At 40.0% G+C, this 19350-nt stretch overlaps 1 protein-coding gene across 12 annotated transcripts in view; it reads right to left on the bottom strand.

Annotated features, from left to right (window-relative positions):
• The window catches only part of CLIP1 (CAP-Gly domain containing linker protein 1), a 159902-nt gene that overhangs the window by 33905 nt on the left and 106647 nt on the right, over positions 1 to 19350 (bottom strand). For 11 of the 12 annotated variants that reach the window (XM_053586972.1, XM_053586959.1, XM_053586964.1 and 8 more), the window contains 3 exons: positions 17858 to 17974; positions 15518 to 15624; positions 5229 to 5349 (listed from right to left, as the gene is read on the bottom strand). In XM_053586972.1, coding sequence (XP_053442947.1) covers positions 5229 to 5349; positions 15518 to 15624; positions 17858 to 17974 — 345 coding nt within the window. The remainder of the gene's footprint in view (positions 1 to 5228; positions 5350 to 15517; positions 15625 to 17857; positions 17975 to 19350) is intronic. The other variant, XM_053586968.1, reaches the window with a different exon arrangement.

The raw sequence follows: 19350 nt of genomic DNA, 5'->3' as shown, positions 1-19350 counted from the left end.
AGATTTAGAACTGGTATTAAGAAATGAGATTTCCAAAGAAGATCCAAAGTGGCAACAGGAGGCAGTTGCTTTAGTCAGGGCTGTAGATATTAGGTGACTGGTGACCACACGAATGGAGAAAGGAGGCATAAACACCTGAAACAAATGGATGGGCAAAACATGATGCATCCATCCAATGAAATACCATGAAGATTTAAAGAAACAATTTTACTTTAAGGGAGATGAGGGAAAGCAGGCAACAAAGAATGCACATAAGTGGGTTTTGTTTCTAGCCTTGTCAGCTCCTTTATTGAGGACCATAAGCAAGTACACGAACCCTCCGCAGTACTAAAACACAGCTGGGCTCCCTTGTCAACCAAGTCATACGGGGTTTCTAATAAGGAGAAGCCTTCGCTACTCCCATGAGTTCCTTTTATTTCAGAATTTCCTAAACAACCTCTTTAAGGTGATAAGAAGAGAGAATGTTCTACAAAACACTGTCAGGTTATTCCACGTAATATTTGAAAAAAATTTTTCAATAAAAAAAACTCATTTCTAAGCCTCTTGAGAACTTGGTTAAGAAATCCTAACCAAAAAAAAAAAAAGAAATCCTGACAAAGATTTATTTAGCTAAGGTAAAAATAACAAACAGGAAATGAAACAGCCTTTGCATAGAAAGGGCTTCTCCAAGGAAGTAAAAATTCTTTACCAATAATTCTAGTGAAAGTCTAAAGATGTAAACCAGATTATAGGACACTTTGTGTTTTCTAAGGAAAATAAACATTTGAGGCCGAAAAAAATATATCTGTAGAGTTCAGAGTGCATTTTTATAGCCCTGTTTGATCTCACCTACCCCATTTCTAGCTCTTAAGGTTTTTGTGGAGTTTTTTTTTTGGTTTGTTTACTTTTCTTTTTTTTGGCCGGGGCTGGGTTTGAACCCGCCACCTCTGGCATATGGGACCGGCGCCCTACTCCTTGAGCCACAGGCGCCACCCTGGTTTGTTTACTTTTCTAAAAGAGATGGATCTCGCTGTGTTGCCCAGGCTGATCTCAAACTCCTGGACTCAAGTGATCCCCCGCCTCACCATCTGTATCTGAGATTACAAACTTGAACCACCACACCCAGCCACAGGCTTTTTTAAAAATCTTTTTTTATTTTATTTTATTTATTTTTTTGAGACAGAGTTTTATTTTGTCACCCTCAGTAGAGTGCTGTGGTGTCACAACTCACAATAACCTCAGACTCTTGGGCTTAAGTAATTCCCTTGCCTCAGCCTCCCAAGTAGTTGGGACTACAGGCACCCGCCACAGCACCCGGCTATTTATGGTTTGCAGCCATCATTGTTGTTTGGAGGGCCCCAGGCTGGATTCGAACCCATGAGGTCAGGTGTATGTGGCTGGCGCCTTAGCCACTTGAGCCACAGGCACCGAACCATCATGCCCGGCTATTTTTTGTTGCAGTTGTCACTGTTGTTTAGCTGCTCTGGGCTGGCTTTGAACCTGCCAGCCTCAGTGTATGTGGCTGGCACTGTAACCACCTTGCTACGGACGCCAAGCCCTTTTTTAAAAATCTTAATTGCATGGGAGGCCAAGGCGGGTGGATTGCCTGAGCTCAGGAGTTCAAGACCAGCCTGAACAAGGGCAAGACCCCATCTCTAAAAAAAAAAAATAGTCAGGTTTTGTGGCAGATGCCTGTAGTCCCAGCTACTTGGGAGGCTGAGACAAGAGAATCATTTGAGCCCAGAATTTGAACTTCCTGTGAGCGATGATGCCATAGCACTCTACCAAAGGTGACAAAGTGAGGCTGTCTCAAAAAAAAAAAAAAGGCATAGTGGCTCATTCTTGTAATCCTAGCATTCTGGGAGGCTCTCTGTCCCAAAAAAAAAAAAAACGTAATTACAATAATTGCAAATTAAGTGGAAATAAGTTTCATTCTAGGTATAGTACTATAGCAGGAAAAAATAGGCCTCAGAATTAGACACAATGTCAAATCACAGCTTCTTCGCTGCTATTTGTGTAACCTTGACAAGTTACTTCACTTTTGAGTTTCTGTTCCTTACCTATAAAATAATTATACTATCTAGAGCAGGGGTCTTCAAACTTTTTTTTTTTTTGGTAGAGACAGAGTCTCACTTTATGGCCCTCTGTAGAGTGCCGTGGCATCACACAGCTCACAGCAACCTCCAACTCCTGGGCTTAAGCGATTCTCTTGCCTCAGCCTCCCAAGTAGCTGGGACTACAGGCGCCTGCCACAACGCCCAGCTATTTTTTGGTTGCAGTTCAGCCAGGGCCGAGTTTGAACCCGCCACCCTCAGTATATGGGGCTGGCGCCTTACTGACTGAGCCACAGGTGCCGCCCTTCAAACTTTTTATTTATTTATTTTTCTCAAACTTTTTAAATAGGGGGCCAGTTCACTGTCCCTCAGACCGTTGGAGGGCCAGACTATAGTTAAAAAAAAACAAACTATGAACAAATTCCTATGCACACTGCACATACCTTATTTTAAAGTAAAAAAAAAAAAAAAAAAACGGAACAAATACAATCACACACCACCTCATGTGGCCTGTGGGCCATAGTTTGAGGACCCCTGAGAGGCAGGTTGTGATGATTTCATGAAAAAATGGTGAAGCAGTGAGCTCAGTAAACATTTACTGAATTATGGTGCTACTAAATAAAGGAACCAGGAGAGAACTCAGGTCCTGGTCAGTTTTTATCTATTCCATGTCAATCTAGTCTCCACTGTTCAATTTTGGAATTAAACAATAAATATTTCTGTAGTACTACAATTAAAATTCTTTTTTAAATAGTATTTTTGCCAAATACTTTGGCTCTATATTTCTAACACAGCTGCTCAATAGTCTGACTTATATAAAATAACTAACAACTAAGTAAACATTCTTAATTTTACAGATCTAAACAACACTTTAGATTTTTGGAGATTACACAGTTAAGAGTAACAAAACCCAATGAATTAATCAGTCTATAGTAAACTAAAGCTGCTTCTAAGTTATGGAAGAGTCTTTCCAGAAATTCTTTTTATTTTTTTTGAGACAGAATCTCACTGTGTCACCCTCGGTAGAGTGCCATGGCGTCACAGCTCACAGCAACCTGCAGCTCTTGGACTGAAGTGGTTCTCTTGCCTCAGCCTCCCAAGTAGCTGGGACTATAGGCACCGGCCACAACGCCGGCTTTTTTGTTGCAGTGTCATTGTTGTTTAGCTGGCCCAGGCTGAGTTCGAACCCACCACTCTTGGTGTATGTGGCTGGCGTCCTAACCACTGTGCTACGGGCGCCGAACCTCTCTTTTGAAATATACATAATAGGAAGAATGACCTGTAATGTAATCTTTTTTAGTAATCAATATCATTTTCAGCACTCTCTATCATAAAGCCTATCATGTTTTAGTTCATACTTACTTGCTTCTATCTTCTAAGTTAAACACAGAAAACTACAAATGAGATAAGAATCCATCTGATTCTTCAAAAGGACATCACTTTCTTAGCTGCTCTTTGTAGGGACTATTTTTCTAACCCCCTGCAAAGGGACTGATTTTCAAATTTTGAATCACAATACCTTCTTAGTAGGAAGCTAATTAAAATTCTTAATGCAAAAGAGAACAAATCTGCTAGGATGGAGAGAAGCCCTAGGAATTCTGCCCAAGGAATTATGGTGTTTCCTGAATCCTTTCCGGTTCTGAGTGACAGAGACAAGAATTGTAATTATCCATCCAGTTAAGGTCACAACATAAGAGGATGTTCTCTGTGTGTTCCTATTTATGGAAATGCATTCTTTTTTACCAGAGACATTCAAAGAAATCAGATAAACTGAGATGGAAACAGACTCAGCACTTAGCCAAAATTCTTCTCTTCCAAGTCCTCGTGGACACTCTGATGTTGGAAAATGTTTTAGATGCTCTATCTTGTCCCGGAAAAACAACAACTTTTTCTGGTCAAAGGGCTAATCTATTTATTCTTCAGGAAGCCAAATTTCTCACAAACTGATCAAAGTAGAGTGCAGTGATACTAATTAAGTCAACATACTTTGGTTCTTTTCTGGACCCAGATCAGAAGATGACAAATACCTCTTGACACTATGTCGTTGAGGAAATTCCTATCTTTTTAAGTTTTCGTTTCCTCTTTTACAAATAGAGATAATAACAATGCCATCTCTTAGAATTATGGTAGGGATTAAGTGAGATGACAGCTATCATTTATTTGTGTCTATGGCATAGTAAGAGCCAATAAATGTTACTATCACCACTAGCATCATCATCATCTTGGCGTCTGGAAAGATGTGGCAATTTTTTCATGAAATAAGAAAATTGTGGAACTATATAATGAAGATTTTTAAATCTGAAATCAACTCTCTAAAAAGTGCTTTCTCAACAAAGTGCACCATGTCAATGAGTACTCAATACAATTACCCCACTCTATCCTAAGTGAGAATTAATGTTTGCAATGAAAACTGAGGAAAAAAAAAATTTTGCCCCCTGGGAAGTACAAACCAAGACAATGTCTACACAGCAAAAGTCTCCTAAAAACATAATTTCAAGTTGTTGCTCTGAGGTCAGATATAACTAACAATTCAGCACTTTGATTCAACTGTCAGAGAAGAATAAAAAGCAGAATATAGCATTCTTTAAAATCAATTTTGGTCAGAAAACTCTGTAATACAGAAGGTTGTGATTTGCTTATAGTTCAATCCAGTTGTAACACACATTCTATATCAAGGCACACAAATGCACAAATATACACAGTTCCGTTAGGAAATGTTTAAACATGTCCTTAAAGAAAAAAAGAATTATATTTTAAGTCAGCTGCCAACACTCACATCAAATTCATATTCTTGGAATCTGTTTCTTTAAAATCAATTTTGATCAGAGAGAAAAAAACCTTGAGAATAATAATTTTGAGATCCAAGTAATAGTAAGAAGACATGGTCCCTCTTTCTGTGTAGATGTATTGTTATAAAATCATGTAATAAGGTCTTTTTTCTACTTGCATATAAGTTCCAGTGTTTTGTCTGTGTTTTCTTTAAAGGATCTGTCAATTCACTCCTACCCTAAATCCTAAAGGCTACACCAGCATGCTTGAAAATAAGGAGACATAACACAGGTAACTTGAAATTCCTGTGGAATTTGGAATGACCCAGACACACTGAGCACATCTCTGAGTAGGCTCCAAGCACATCACAAACAGAAGTAGGCATCAGCTTGGCAGAACCAGAAACCCTCACCAAAAGACACTGACCTTTCGATGACTTGTGACTTCGTCTCTGCTTCTCCCCAGCTCCTCGGCAAGTTTAATGTTCTCTTCTTGCAATGCTGAAAGCTGCTGGGACTTCTGAGCTGCTGCCTGCTTTAGGGTTTCTCTGCAAGGACAGTGAGTGCAGGGTTACCATAGAAACAAGACAGGCAAGGAAACTGTGGGAGACAACCAGCTTCACAGCACTGAGGAAAATATATCTGGGTCACGTGCCTGATGGGATCTATAACAACAGGAGACAGGATTATCTACACACACGAGGGGCCAAATGGTTTTAACCTCTCAAAAGGAGGACTGCCGCCCACAGTTATTACATTTTTGAAAAACCTAATAAACACCATGCGAGCTTTCCCACCACCCACACTTATACAAAAAGGAAGGAATTCTGCTATACAAGAAATGACAAATGAGATGGTCAGTACAGCCCTCTTGTCTTTAGGAATACTTCCATTAGATAATTATAGCAGAACCCACTACATTGATAACATAATTTAATTTGCTGCTAATGCACTCTGTTCTAACTATACAGATATATGACTTGGTTTTTGCTGAAAGAAATAAAAATCTAATGGTCTCATTTACCAGTATCAAGTGCTAATATAAACCTGAGTATTATTTTGAGGATAACCAGAGACAAAAATGCCCAAAGGAAATAGTTTTCTAATTATATAACAGATATTTTATTTTAGTAGTAGTCTATGATGTTAATTTGTAATTAAAAGAAGCAAACAAAAACATAATGTAGCCTACTAACCTATACATGAATATTAGCATATAAAATATGAATCTTCCTTTCGAGAGGATAGTTATATTAAGCATCTTCCCATTATTAAAATTAATCCAAAATAGACGTCTTAAATTTTTATCTTTTATACACAAATATGCAAAATATTTCATTCGATCACTAAATTTTAGTTTTATGCTATACAAGGCTTTGATGCAATTATAAATTTTAGTAAGTCTGGGCTAGTTAAACTCCATTTAGCAAGCTGTCATACATGGCTGAATTCTGAATCAAGTCATCTGGGTATGAATCCATCTGCTGATGCATGAACACATCTATTTTTAACTTCAATTGTCTAATGTGTGACAGTGCTTGGCATATTCAGTTTTCTCAATTTTTAATTCTCCGTCTACCTATAATATGCATGTTGGGCTGACCTCATGAAGATTGGGCAAATAAAACGAAATTTCCCTTGGCACCCTATATTAGGCTTTTTACAGAGATGTTTATTTAGCAAGTGAAGGAAAGTGGAGAAGAAATTTTAGCCTCAGGTAATTAGTCATTCTAAAGTTGGGAGGCCTGATTTTCATTATGGGTATATGTATACATACACACACATATACACATAATGTACACATCACAGCTAAAGTTCTTTACTGTCCATCGATTCTTGACAAATCAGAAGATTTTACTTATGATGAAGTTATCATAAGCCAAATGTTTTATTTCCCAGGTCATCACTGCCTTCATGAGGGACCATTTGGTCTCCGCATTTGTGTGGCTTGGCAAAGGGAAAAGGCTGTGCTCTTGTTCCTTATCGTTTAAGCCCATAGTAAAGGACATTAAATAAAACAAGTCATCTAAAAATGGCCAAAATGTTCTAAAATATTGACCTATGAAAATTATATTTAATGCTTTGCTTTAAAATTAAATGCTTTTATGTATATTTTCTCATTTCATCCTCAAAACCCAAAAAGGCTAATGTTATTATTTGTTTTAACACGGAAAGACTAAAGCTTGGAGAAGGAAAAAGATTTGCCCCAAATAATAAAGCCAGTAAGAATAAAACCAAAAGAACAGGATTTACAATTGGCAGATGACTTCAGTTGTGATCCAAATATAAGAACATTTTTCATTTTTTCTTAGTGGGTCAGGAGTAAATGCATTTTATAGAATAAAGAGGATCTGATACCCTAAATTCTGGAAATACTCAGGGAATGACTCTGAAAATACCTAAAAAAATTTATATTGATTTTTAAAGCTATTTTTCTTTCCAAATTACAAGCTCTACCTTAAAATACAAAAGATTAGTTTTAAAAATTAGAGACAAAACAAGAACTGTTAATACTGACTTGCAAATATTTTATTTATGAATCCATCATAAATCTATCATCATGCTAAATGTATTGTAGATTTATTAGCTGCCAGGTAATTAAAGATAAAAATTAGATTGCTTCTATCATTTTCCCTAAGATCCAAAATTATACACATGTGTGAGAAACTTTTGTTGTGGATCTCCAGCTGAAAATAGGAGCTGGCTAACTGAAACCAAGTGCCTTCCTAAACCAGTCTAGTTTGCAGCATACAGGAAAGGACACCTAGTCACGTATGCTGGTTTCCAGGGGCAAGGACAATATTCTAGAGGAAGTGATTAAATGAGGAGAAAAACCAAAAAAGCTCCAGAGGACATGGAGAAGCCCATATACCTGCAAACCACAGGAAAAGCAAATAGTTGCTCATTTTTAAGCTTTGATCTCTGAGGAACAAGATTAAAGAACAGCAAATTGACTGCCTTGTTTTGAGAAGCACTGTTTCCATTACATAGTCCTCTTTGATCAGATGGTCCTTGAAATTTGGCTAAAGAGAGCAGGGAACAAGCTTTTCTGCTACTCCCTGCCTCCCTCCACAGGCTTCTGTGGAATGCTGTTTCTCCCTCCTATTAGGAATCCTGGCCATGTTACTGACAGGAAAGACATGATTCCTCAAGGCTGGTGAAGCAGAAAAAGGATAGAGACTCTAAAGCAGCCCAGGGTCTGTTTCCCCTGGGGTCTGGTTCCTCCTCATACGATTTTGCTCAAGGTTCAGAGGTCTGGGAAATGCAGCAACAGGGACAAGCTGAGCACAGGCTGAGGTCAGAGTGACAGCAGCTGGGACTATAATCTCTTCCTCCCAGTCCTTTGCTTCCATGGGCACAAAGTTAAGCGTTTTATTAGTCAGTGGAATAATTCAAAGAAAGAGGGCATGAAAACAATTTACCTGATAACAAGGGTGAAACCAACCCTACACTTACTGGGAGTGGAGACACATCAGGATTTAGTGAAGACATCAAACATGAAAGAGTAATCTCACTGAAGTACTAACAATGACCACTAGGTAGTACTGCAGAAAAGAGGAACTTTATCCAAATCCCAAGAGCTCTCTTGGCTAGATCCGCTCTGGCCCTGCCCCTCCATTACCTAGTATGGCCCAGAGAGCTCAGAAGTAGGGTGATGGCAATGGGAGGTTGGTGAGGAAAATCTGCTGTTCACATCCTCCCTCACCAGCTGCCTATGTGACACAAATGAATTGAAGTCAACTTCCGGTTCCAAATGCTCCAGGTTAGAATAAAGACTTGTTGTCACATTACGTGGAAAAAACTACTTCTAAAATGTAATTGAACCGTCTTGGCACCCGTAAGCTCAGAGGTTACGGTGCCACCCACATACATTGAAGTTGGTGCGTTCGAACTCGGCCCAAGCCAGCTAAACAACAATGACAACTGTAACAAAAATTAGCTGGGTGTGGTGGTGGGCGCCTGTAGTCCCAGCTACTTGGGAGGCTGAAGCAAGAGAATCGCTTAAGCCCAAGAGTTTGAGGTTGCTGTGAGCTATGACACCACGACACTCAACGGAGCGTGACATAGTGAGACTGTGTCTCAAAAATAAATAAATAAATAATAAAATGTAACTGAACCCACCCTCACCAAACATAACTAAATTTCTATATTCAAACAATTGAACTTGTTTTTCCTGTCACAGTGGCCCTTTACCTACGTGGGGTATTTGGCTTTGGCAGGCCAAAGAAACTGAAGCCACTCCTACTGGCCATAATCACAGCTGTAAATTTATGAATTTGTATAGAAGGAATTGCTATACTATTTAAATATAATCTAGAAAAATATCATTAAAACTATGCCTCAGAAAGGAAATCTGTCATCAATAACTCAAGCTGTGCATCTCCTCAAGTGAGTAGCTCAGATCAAATTATTCCTAGGAGATAATTTCAAGAATTCTTAAAAGGGGCCGTGCCTGTGGCTCAAAAGAGTAGAGCACAGGCCCCGTATACCAGAGGTGTCGGGTTCAAACCCAGCCCTGGCCAAAAACTGCAAAAAAAAAAAAAAAAAATTCTTAAAAGAACTAGACATATACTAGTTTAATCCAAACTCAATCAACAAATAGTATTGAGAGGCCAGGGGCAGTGGCTCACACCTATAATCCTACCACTCTGGAAGGTCAAGGTGGGTGGATCTCTTGAGCTCACAAGTTCAAGACCAGCCTGAACAAGAGTGAGACCCCCGCCAAGTGCAGTGGCTCAAGCCTGTAATCCTAGCACTCTGGGAGGCTGAGGCAGGTGGACTGCCTGAACTCACAGGTTCAAGACGAGCCTGAGCAAAAGCAAGACTCTATCTCTAAAAATAGCTGGGCATTGTGGCGGCCGCCTATAGCCCCAGCTACTTGGAAGGCTGAAGCAAGGAGATCCCTTAAGCCCAAGAGTTTGAGGTTGCTGCGAGCTATGATGTCATTGTACTCTAGCCAGTGGTGACAGAGTGAGACTCTGTCTCAAAAATAAATAAATAGGCGGCGCCTGTGGCTCAGTGAGTACGGTGCCGGCCCCATATGCCGAGGGTGGTGGGTTCAAACCCAGCCCTGGCCAAATTGCAACAAAAAAATAGCCGAGCGTTGTGGCGGGCGCCTGTAGTCCCAGCTGCTTGGGAGGCTGAGGCAAGAGAATAGCGTAAGCCCAAGAGTTAGAGGTTGCTGTGAGCTGTGTGACGTCATGGCACTCTACCCGAGGGCAGTATAGTGAGACTCTGTCTCTACAAAAACATAAATAAATACATAAAAAATAAGGAAAAAATAGTGTTGAGGAAGGCAGCTTAGAACAGCAGTTTGTAACCAATGCTTTTGTTTTTATTTGAATCCCATCTATTTGCATCATTAGAACTGGAAACAAATGGTACAAACTCTTGAAGGGCAGGAACCACATATAATACCGTACATCTTCGTATCCTTCCCGGCCTAACTGTACCTAGCATGAAAGACACACTCAAGTGTTCTCCAAATTAGGATTACAGAATTAATCAGAACCTTTAACACTCTGTGCTTCTGCTCAGGAGAGGCTGGTACTTAAAGATGGGAGAAGAACAGCCTACTCAAATAAAACAAACAAGGCATTGGGTATACTGCAAGAGAAAATATAAGAAAATATAATCTGGGGGTGGCACCTGTGGCTCAAAGGAGTAGGGCGCCAGTCCCATATGCCAGAGGTGGCAGGTTCAAACCCAGCCCTGGCCAAAAACTGTAAAAAAAAAAAAAAAAAAAATATATATATATATATATATATAAAATCTGGGAGGGAGCAAGATGGCGCCCGAGGGCGCAGTAAGAGTGGGGAGAAAAGACTCCAGGCATCTCTGGCTTGTAAGCTCTGCCCAGAAACATCCCTCTGGGGACACAGGGAGACAGTGAGAGACTCCTGGACCCCAGGAGGAGGACAAAAGCAGGGGAGAACTGGCATTCCTCCACGAACTGCATTCATTTGGTCTGAGGCCATGGCTTGCACAGTCGTAATTACAAAAGCAGCAAGATTGCAAACAGGGAAGGCCTTCCCTGTGGCCTGTTATTTTTTTGGACTTGGGCACTCAGTTGAACTACCGTGGGAGAACTTGGGCAAGAGTGCAGATGACTTTAAGCGTTGTCTAGGGCCCCGGACTAAGCCGCTGAGCCGGAATGGAGCCAATATTGTTTGGCTGTGGGCCTCTTGCACAGCCACTGTGGGAGAACAGCACCTGCAGGCTCTGCCCTCAGGGTCACAGAGCAATACTGGGGCTAGGAGACCTTGGGTGAGTGGACTAGTGACTAAGCAGTGCTAAAGGCCAGAACTGAGATGCTGGGGGAGAGCGGAGATCTCAGCGTTTGGCAGTAGCAGGACTGCCTTGCAGACTTGGCCCTCAAGGGCATTGAGTGAGACCAGTTTTGGTGCACTGGATAAGCAGGTAGCCACTTCAGGAGAGATCCCGGTGAGAAGTGTGTTCCTGGGAAAGCTTCTGCTTAGCCAAGGTTAACGGTTTAAAGTGTCTTTTAAGTAGTCTGAGGTGAGATTTAGGCTCTTAACACTGTGGGGTTTGAGAAATCAGCAGAGGCCGCCAGTCTCCATCTCACACAGCTATACCAGCATTGTGATTAACATCTCATACCTCAGAAGATTACCTGTTGCCCAGACAATATTCAGCAAGATATATATACTGCTTTGGTTTTGGTTTAGGTTATTTATTTATTTCAACATTTTCCCTCTAGATTTTTCTTTTTTTTTCTTTGTTCATTTTTCTAGTTTAAATATAATTTTCCATTGTTGCCTACTTTAATAGTAAGAACTTCATTTTTGCTAGTGTTTCAGCCCCTATTATTTGGTTTTCCCCAAAATTTTATCCTATAAGGTTTTCTGTTTGCTTTAGTTTCATTTATAGCATTTTTGTCTTTCCTCTCTACTTGGTCGAGGTGGGGTACTGTGTCTGAACAGGCTGGCAAAGAGCTGCTGACCTCAAGGGAACCACCCAACCCAGCACCCCCAGAGGTTGGGGTTTTTTAGGTTGGGTCAAAGTACCCTACTGTACACCTTTATTACTACTCCTGTCTCCCTCTTTCTGTGTCTCTCTTCTTTTTGTCAATATTGCCTTTTACTCACCCCCTCTCCTTTCTCTTTTTTTAAAATCATTTTTCCCTTCTTGCTCTTCAATCTTCTCATCCTTTTGGTCCTGTACCAAAAGGACTCCTCCAAACCTTAGGCCAGAGGCACGGGAACTTAAATAGCAAGAGGAAGTGAAAGGAAAATTAGGGCAAGGAAACAGATTAAAGAAATCACTCATGAGGAAGAATCAGCAGAAAAATCCTGGCAACATGAAAAGCCAGTCCAGAGCAACCCCCACAAGGGACCATGAGATAGCTACTGCAGAGGTTTCCACCTATAAAGAAATGTTAGAAATGACAGAAGGGGAATTTAAAATACAGATGATGAAAACAATGAAAAAAATTGCTGAGAAAGTGAAAAATAACCAAAAGAAAATCCAAAAACAAAATAAGAGATGAATGATATGAAGACTATAGAAAGGATACAGCAGAGCTGAAGGAATTGAAGCAGTTAATTAGGGAACTTAAAGATGCAATACAAAGTATCAACAACAGATTAGACCATACAGAAGAAAGAATCTCAGAGGTAGAGGACAAAGCTCTTGAGATAACTCAGATAGTTAAAGAGGCAGAAAAGAGAGAGAAAGCAGAACATTCACTGACAGAATTATGAGACTTTATGAAGTGTTGAAACATACAAGTTATAGGTATCCCAGAAGGGGAAGAAGAATGCCCCAGAGGAATGGAAACCATACTAGAGAATATTATAAAAGAAAATTTCCCAAATATCACCAAAGATTCTGACACACTCCTTTCAGAGGGATATCGGACCACAGGTCACTTCATCTCTAATAGAGCTTCTCCTGTAAGAGCTTCTCATCACAAGACACATTGTGATCAACCTGTCCAAAGTCAAGACAAAAGAAAAGATTTTGCAAGCTGCCAAGAGTAACCACCAATTGACCTACAGGGGCAAATTCATCAGGGTGACTGCAGACTTCTCTAATGAAACTTTTCAAGCCAGAAGACAATGGTCATCTACTTTTAATCTATTTAGACAGAACCATTTCCAGCCCAGAATTCTATATCCCACTAAGCTATGCTTTAAAATTGACAAAAGAAATCAAATCTTTTACTGATATGCAAACATTGAGGAAGTTTGCCACAATTAGGCCAGCTTTACCGAAATACTTCAACCTGTTCTATACACTGACCATCACAATGGTCTTAGTGGTGAAGACAGCATGGTAGTAGCACAAATATAAAAACATAGACATTTGGCATCAAATAGAAAACCAGGAAATGAAATTAACATTTTACAACCACCTAATCTTTGATAAATCAAACAAGGAACATACACTGGGGGAAAGACTCCCTATTTAATAAATGGTGCTGGGAGAACTGGATATCCACATGTTAAAGGACCCGCACCTTTCTCCACTCACAAAAATTCAAGATGGATAAAGGACTTAAATTTAAGGCATGAAAAATCCTCAAAGAAAGCATAGGAAAAACACTGGAAGATATCAGCCTGGGGAAAGACTTTATGAAGAAGATTTCCGTGGCAATTGCAACAACAACAAAAATAAACAAATGAGACTGAATTAAACTGAAAAGCTTCTGTACAGCTACGGGGACAACAACCAAAGCAAACAGACAACCTATGCAATGGGAAAGGATATTTGCATATTTTGAATCGGACAAAAGCTTGATAACTAGGCTCTATGGAGAACTCAAATTAATTCACATGAAAAAAGCCAACAATCCCATATATCCATGGGCAAGAGACATGAATAGAACCTTCTCTAAAGAAAACCATTCTCTAGCCGGGCGTTGTGGCGGGCACCTGTAGTCCCAGCTACTCGGGAGGCTGAGGCAAGAGAATCGCTTAAGCCCAGGAGTTGGAGGTTGCTGTGAGCTGTGTGAGGCCACGGCACTCTACCGAGGGCCATAAAGTGAGACTCTGTCTCTACACACATACAAAAAAAGAAAACCATTCTCTTCAAATGGTTTACAAACATATGAAAAAATGCTCATCGTCCCTAATTATTAGAGAAATGCAAATCAAAACCACCCTGAGATATTATCTACCCCCAGCAAGAATGACCCACATCACAAAATCTCAAAACTACAGATGCTGGCATGGATGTGGAGAGAAAGAAACACTTTTATACTGCTGGTGGGGGGTGGCACCTATGGCTCAAAGGAGTAGGGCACCAGCCCCATATATTGGAGGTGGGGGGTTCAAACCCGGCCCTGGCCAAAAACTGCAAAAAAAAAAAACCCACTATACTGCTGGTGGAACTACAAATTAATACAACGTTTTTGGAAGGAAGTATGGAGAACCCTCAAAGAACTCAAGCTAGACCTCCCATTTGAACCTGCAATCCCATTACTGGGCATCTACCCGGAAGGAAAAAAGTCTGTTTACCATAAGAACACTTGCACTAGACTGTTTATGGCAGCTCAATTTACAATCACCAAAATGTTGAAACAGTCTAAATGCCCACCAACCTAGGAATGGATTAACACGCTGTGGTATATGTATACCATGGAATACTATTCAGCCATCAAAAAGATGAAGACTTTATCAGTGGTTCTTAACCTTCCTAGTGCCTCCTAATGCTGCGACCCTTTAATACAAAGTTCCTCATGTTGTGGTGACCCCCAACCATAAAATTATTTTCGTTGCCACTTCATAACTGTAATTTTGCTGTTATGAATTGTAATGTAAATATTAGCACTCTACCCAGGGCAACAAAGTGAGACTCTATCTCTAATAAATAAATAAATAAATAAGGTTTCATTTGGTGTTCTATTCTGTAACTGCATTGTGTCAGCTGTGTGAACCTAAAACTTTTTTTTGAACCTAAAACTCTTTTTTTTTTTTTTTTGTAGAGACAGAGTTTCACTTTATTGCCCTCGGTAGAGTGCCGTGGTGTCACACAGCTCACAGCAACCTCCAACTTCTGGGCTTAGGCGATTCTCCTGCCTCAGCCTCCCAAGTAGCTGGGACTACAGGTGCCTGCCACAATGCCCGGCTATTTTTTTGTTGCAGTTTGGCCGGGGCTGAGTTTGAACCCGCCACCCTCGGTATATGGGGCCGGCGCCCTGCTCACTGAGCCACAGCTGCTGCCCCTGAAGCTAAAACTCTTAAACCCAATTAATTTGGTAAACATTTTTTTTTGGTTGGGAATTCATTGAGGGTATAAGAAACCAGGTTATACTGATTGCATTTGTTAGGTGAAGTCCCTCTTACGATTGTGTCTTGCCCCCAAAAGTTGTGTCACACACTGAGACCCCACCCTTTTCCCTCCTTCCCTTTCTCTGTTCTTCCTTTCCCTCACCCCCACCCTCCTTCTCTCTCTCTCTCTCTGCTCTCCCCTTTCCCAACCCCCCACTGTGTACTAGGCCATTAATTGTCCTCATATCAAAATTGAATACATAGGATTCATGCTTCTCCATTCTTGTGATGCTTTACTAAGAATAATGTCTTCCACGTCCATCCAGGTTAATACAAAGGATGTAAAGCAGTGGTTCTCAACCTGTGGGTCGCAACCCCTTTGTAACAATGAAAATACATCCTGCATTAAAATAATTAGCATTGTTTTTACTTTTTCCAATTTAAAATAAATACCACAATTTCTTTCAGGACATAAACTTACATTTCTTTCCTGAATTCTTCCATTTTTTGATTCTCTACAGTCAAGAGTTCCTTTGATTTGTTCAGCTCTTCCACATTTTTCAAGTTGTTTTCTTTAAGTGTGTCCAACTTTAAAACCAAGAGAAAAAAACTTGATGAAATTATTTCTTTTTCCAATGACATGACTGGACAAATTACTCATGAAAATGTTTATTAAAAAGAAAGATGAAATTAGTCACTTCCAAAACAAAAGTCACCTGGGTGAAGAGATTACAAATGACAAATCTATTATAAACTGCAAACTTTCTCCTTACAGTCTGACATTTCCTGTACATCTGGCCAAAATGTCACATAAATTGCTATATCAACTAAAATTAAAGTTTTCTTTTATGTTGTGTACAATTCTCAGTATTTATCACTGAACATGCCATTTAAAAATGATCCGTCTTAAAAAAAAAGGAAAGAAACTGCAAAGCAGTGACATCAACAATAATTATTTTTTATATGAAAAGAAACCCCTTTGCTTTCCCATAGATTACTAATTTAGGATATGACATTTTTCAGTGTCAGTACCAGATTCACACAGTCCTCATTACAAACATTTATTTGAATCAAATGTTTGTAGATTGAAAGAAATTTAGTTATCCATCTGAACTTGAACCTGAAGATGAAAAAGTCATATTGTTGGACTAAATGGCACTCATACCCACTCAACTCCATCAGTTGCCCACTGGGGACACAGTTCACTTAGGGCTTCGTTCCCACTGGAAAGGGAGATAGGTTACTGAGATGAAGGAGATATAGGACTGACCAAAGGACAGGGTGGCCGAGGCTCTCAGGCAGAGGCCCTACCAGAGATGGGCCTCTGTTCCTCAAGTGTGTTCCTGCAGCATGCTGGCTTTCAGGCCTTTTGCCACATTATAAGCCTCCATTTAGGAGTCCTACAAAGTGTCTTGCTAGTTTTAACACCACTACTTTCCTTATTAATACCCTCTAACATTCCAGATTTACAGAACAGTAAAAACAAAATATCACAATGGGTCCAAGAGATGATTCATCCAGTCTTACAGTCTGGCTATAGGAAAAGGGATATAGAAGGAAACATTCCTCTCTGATTCCTTCAGAAAAGGTTAGAGACACTCCCTAAAATCTCATTTACTTTAGCCTTCTAATTTTGATTAACATCTATGATTTTTGTAATGTCTCTATGTTTTTAGCTTGCCTTGTTCTGACTATCAGTTCTATAAATGTTTATGATGTTTTATTATTTACCCTATAATTACCTCAAAATGTTCACATCTTTATAGATTTTGATCCCTGTTCCTCCACAGTGAGGAAGCCCAGCTTTAATAGTGGCTGTTCAGCTTGACCGTCTCCTCCCCTTGCTTCATCCCTTAATGTCTTCTCTGCCTATTATCTTTTATTCTTTTTTTTTGAGATGGAGTCTCAAGCTTTCACCCTGGGTAGAGTGGCATGGCATCATGGCTCACAGCAACCTCGGACTCTTGGGCTTAAGCAATTCTCTTGCCTCGGCCTCCCAAGTAGCTGGGACTACAGGTGCCTGCCACAATGCCCAACTGTTTTTTGTTGTTGTTGTTGCAGTTGTCATTGTTGTTTTAGCAGGCCTGGGCCAGGTATGAAGCAGCCAGCCCCGGTGTATGTGGCCTGCACCCTACCCACTGAACTACGGGCGCCACCCTCCTCCCTATTATCTTAAAGAGCATCTGAAATTCTACAAATTTGCCAAATCTCTGGATAGGCATTCCAGAGAAACAGTCTGCTTGGGATTTAGGTAACAGCTTTCCAAAAGAAAAAGAGGATTGGTACAAGCCTGGGAAGGTGGGAGTACAGGAATCACTGAAGGAGAAATGTTACTTGTGGACAGAATCAAAATATCTTGACGCCACAAATTTGTCCCAGTTCCAGAAGTGACTCATTCAAGATGACACAAAAGGAAATCAGTACCAAATTAGGCCAAAAAAAGACTCAGGGCCAAGGAAAGGAATTTCGTGGCTCAACACTGAGAAAGAGAAGAAAAATGTGTGTGATGTAAGATAAAGGATACAAAACCTAGAGGATGCCATCAGTACCTCCTCCACTACTGCTATCATTAAATAGACATCTTAGACAGCCACGATATTGGGTTTTCCCTCAACTTGTAATGGTCAATCCTACTAAATAAGTAATAATACACATTATCTAGTATTATCATGGCTCTGGTGCACATTCAATTCCACTAACACAGAGCAAACCTGGGTAAGGCCACACTTCAAAAAAATAAGCAGTCCTGAGTTAATGATCAAACATTCCATGAAGCCAGTAAAGCTATTCTTTGTACAAAAAGCCATTTAAATCTGATTACTTCATTCTGTAGTTTTGCATTTGTTTGCTTGGTATCCTCCAAGGAGGCCAGCGTCTCAGTCTTCTCTTTGGTCATCTGTTCCATTATCTGCATGGCATCTTCTGCTGTTTGAGCAGCCTAAATACAAGGGAACACTGTAAGAGATGAGGACACCCCTCGCCAACAATGTCAGGTGATGACCGGGCTATGCTGCTTAGTGTCTGTGTGGGTAAGGGAGGCACACAGAGAGAGCGAGTCAGTCACCAACCAAGTATTCAAACAGACCGAGACATGAAAGGTCTTTACTCTGAAGTAGAATAAGGAAGCAGACCCTTTCATGCCATTTCTCAATAATTATGCAATTTGGATAGTTTCAGACCCTCTAAACCTACATCTTTCAATGAAAGTTCCAAGGTACTTACACTGACAAGCATACTCTCTTCTTTCTGACTTATATTTTAAGAGACTGTTCAGTGACAATAAGAGTATATCCTCATATAGCTGAATTTCTCTGAATGATATTACTGTAAGTTAAAAATATTTATCTTTGCTATTTCAAATTTAGGGCTTTTGAAATCATTCAAAATTTAGGTTGGGAATTTTTCAAATAAAAATAAGAATTATTTGGGCAGCTCTAACATAAGGCTCAAGAGCTAAATGAGAAGCATTTAGTGCAAAAGTATATGAGAAGAATTGAGGATAATGAATACAAATGTAGCTGTGAATAAAAAAGATATGCATATGGAGACAAATTTTTAGCTCCTAAATATAAAATAAAATTAAAAATATAGAAATAACCATAAAAGTAAGTTAAAATCTAGCTGAGCATGATGGTGCACACCTGTAGTTCCAGCTACTCAAGAGGCTGAGAAAGGAGGAATACTTGAGCCCAGGAGTTGGAGTCCAACCTGGACAACATAGTGAGATCCCAACTCCATTTAAAAAAAAAAAGATCAAAATCATTTTAGGCACTTGCTTATAATTTCATTTAGTCTGATAAAGTTTATGAGAATTCTGCATTATACCTACCCAATTACCAGCCATGAAGATTTCAGTAGAATCTTCCAACTCCAAATGGATAGACATAACGAACAGTTAAAAGCCAAACAGAAGATAGTATATTTCAGTATGTGCCAATTTACTATTGCTCTTAAGCCTTTAACAATCACAGTTAACTTTTTTTTTTTTGAGAGTCTCACTATGTTACCCTCGGTAGAGTGCCATAGTGTCACAGCTCACAGCAACCTCAAATTCTTGGGCTTGAGTGATTCTCTTGCCTCAGCCTCCTAAGTAGCTGGGACTCTAAGGGCCCACCACAACCCCCAGCTATTTTGTTGTTGTTGTTTGGCAGGACCAGGCTGGGTTCAAACCCACCAGCCCTGGTGCATATGGCCGGTGCTCTAACCACTGAGCAACGAGCACCGAGCCCACAGCTAACTTTTGACAAAGTTTCTCCTTAAAATTAAAAAAAAAATCCTTTTTATTCACAGTTTGTAATTTTTTCAAATGGGGAG

The sequence above is a fragment of the Nycticebus coucang genome, chromosome 4, assembly GCF_027406575.1.
Source record: "Nycticebus coucang isolate mNycCou1 chromosome 4, mNycCou1.pri, whole genome shotgun sequence".
Classification (NCBI taxonomy): Eukaryota; Metazoa; Chordata; class Mammalia; order Primates; family Lorisidae; genus Nycticebus; species Nycticebus coucang.
The sequence above is the reverse complement of the archived record's forward strand: the minus strand, read 5'-3'. Positions and strand labels throughout refer to the sequence as shown.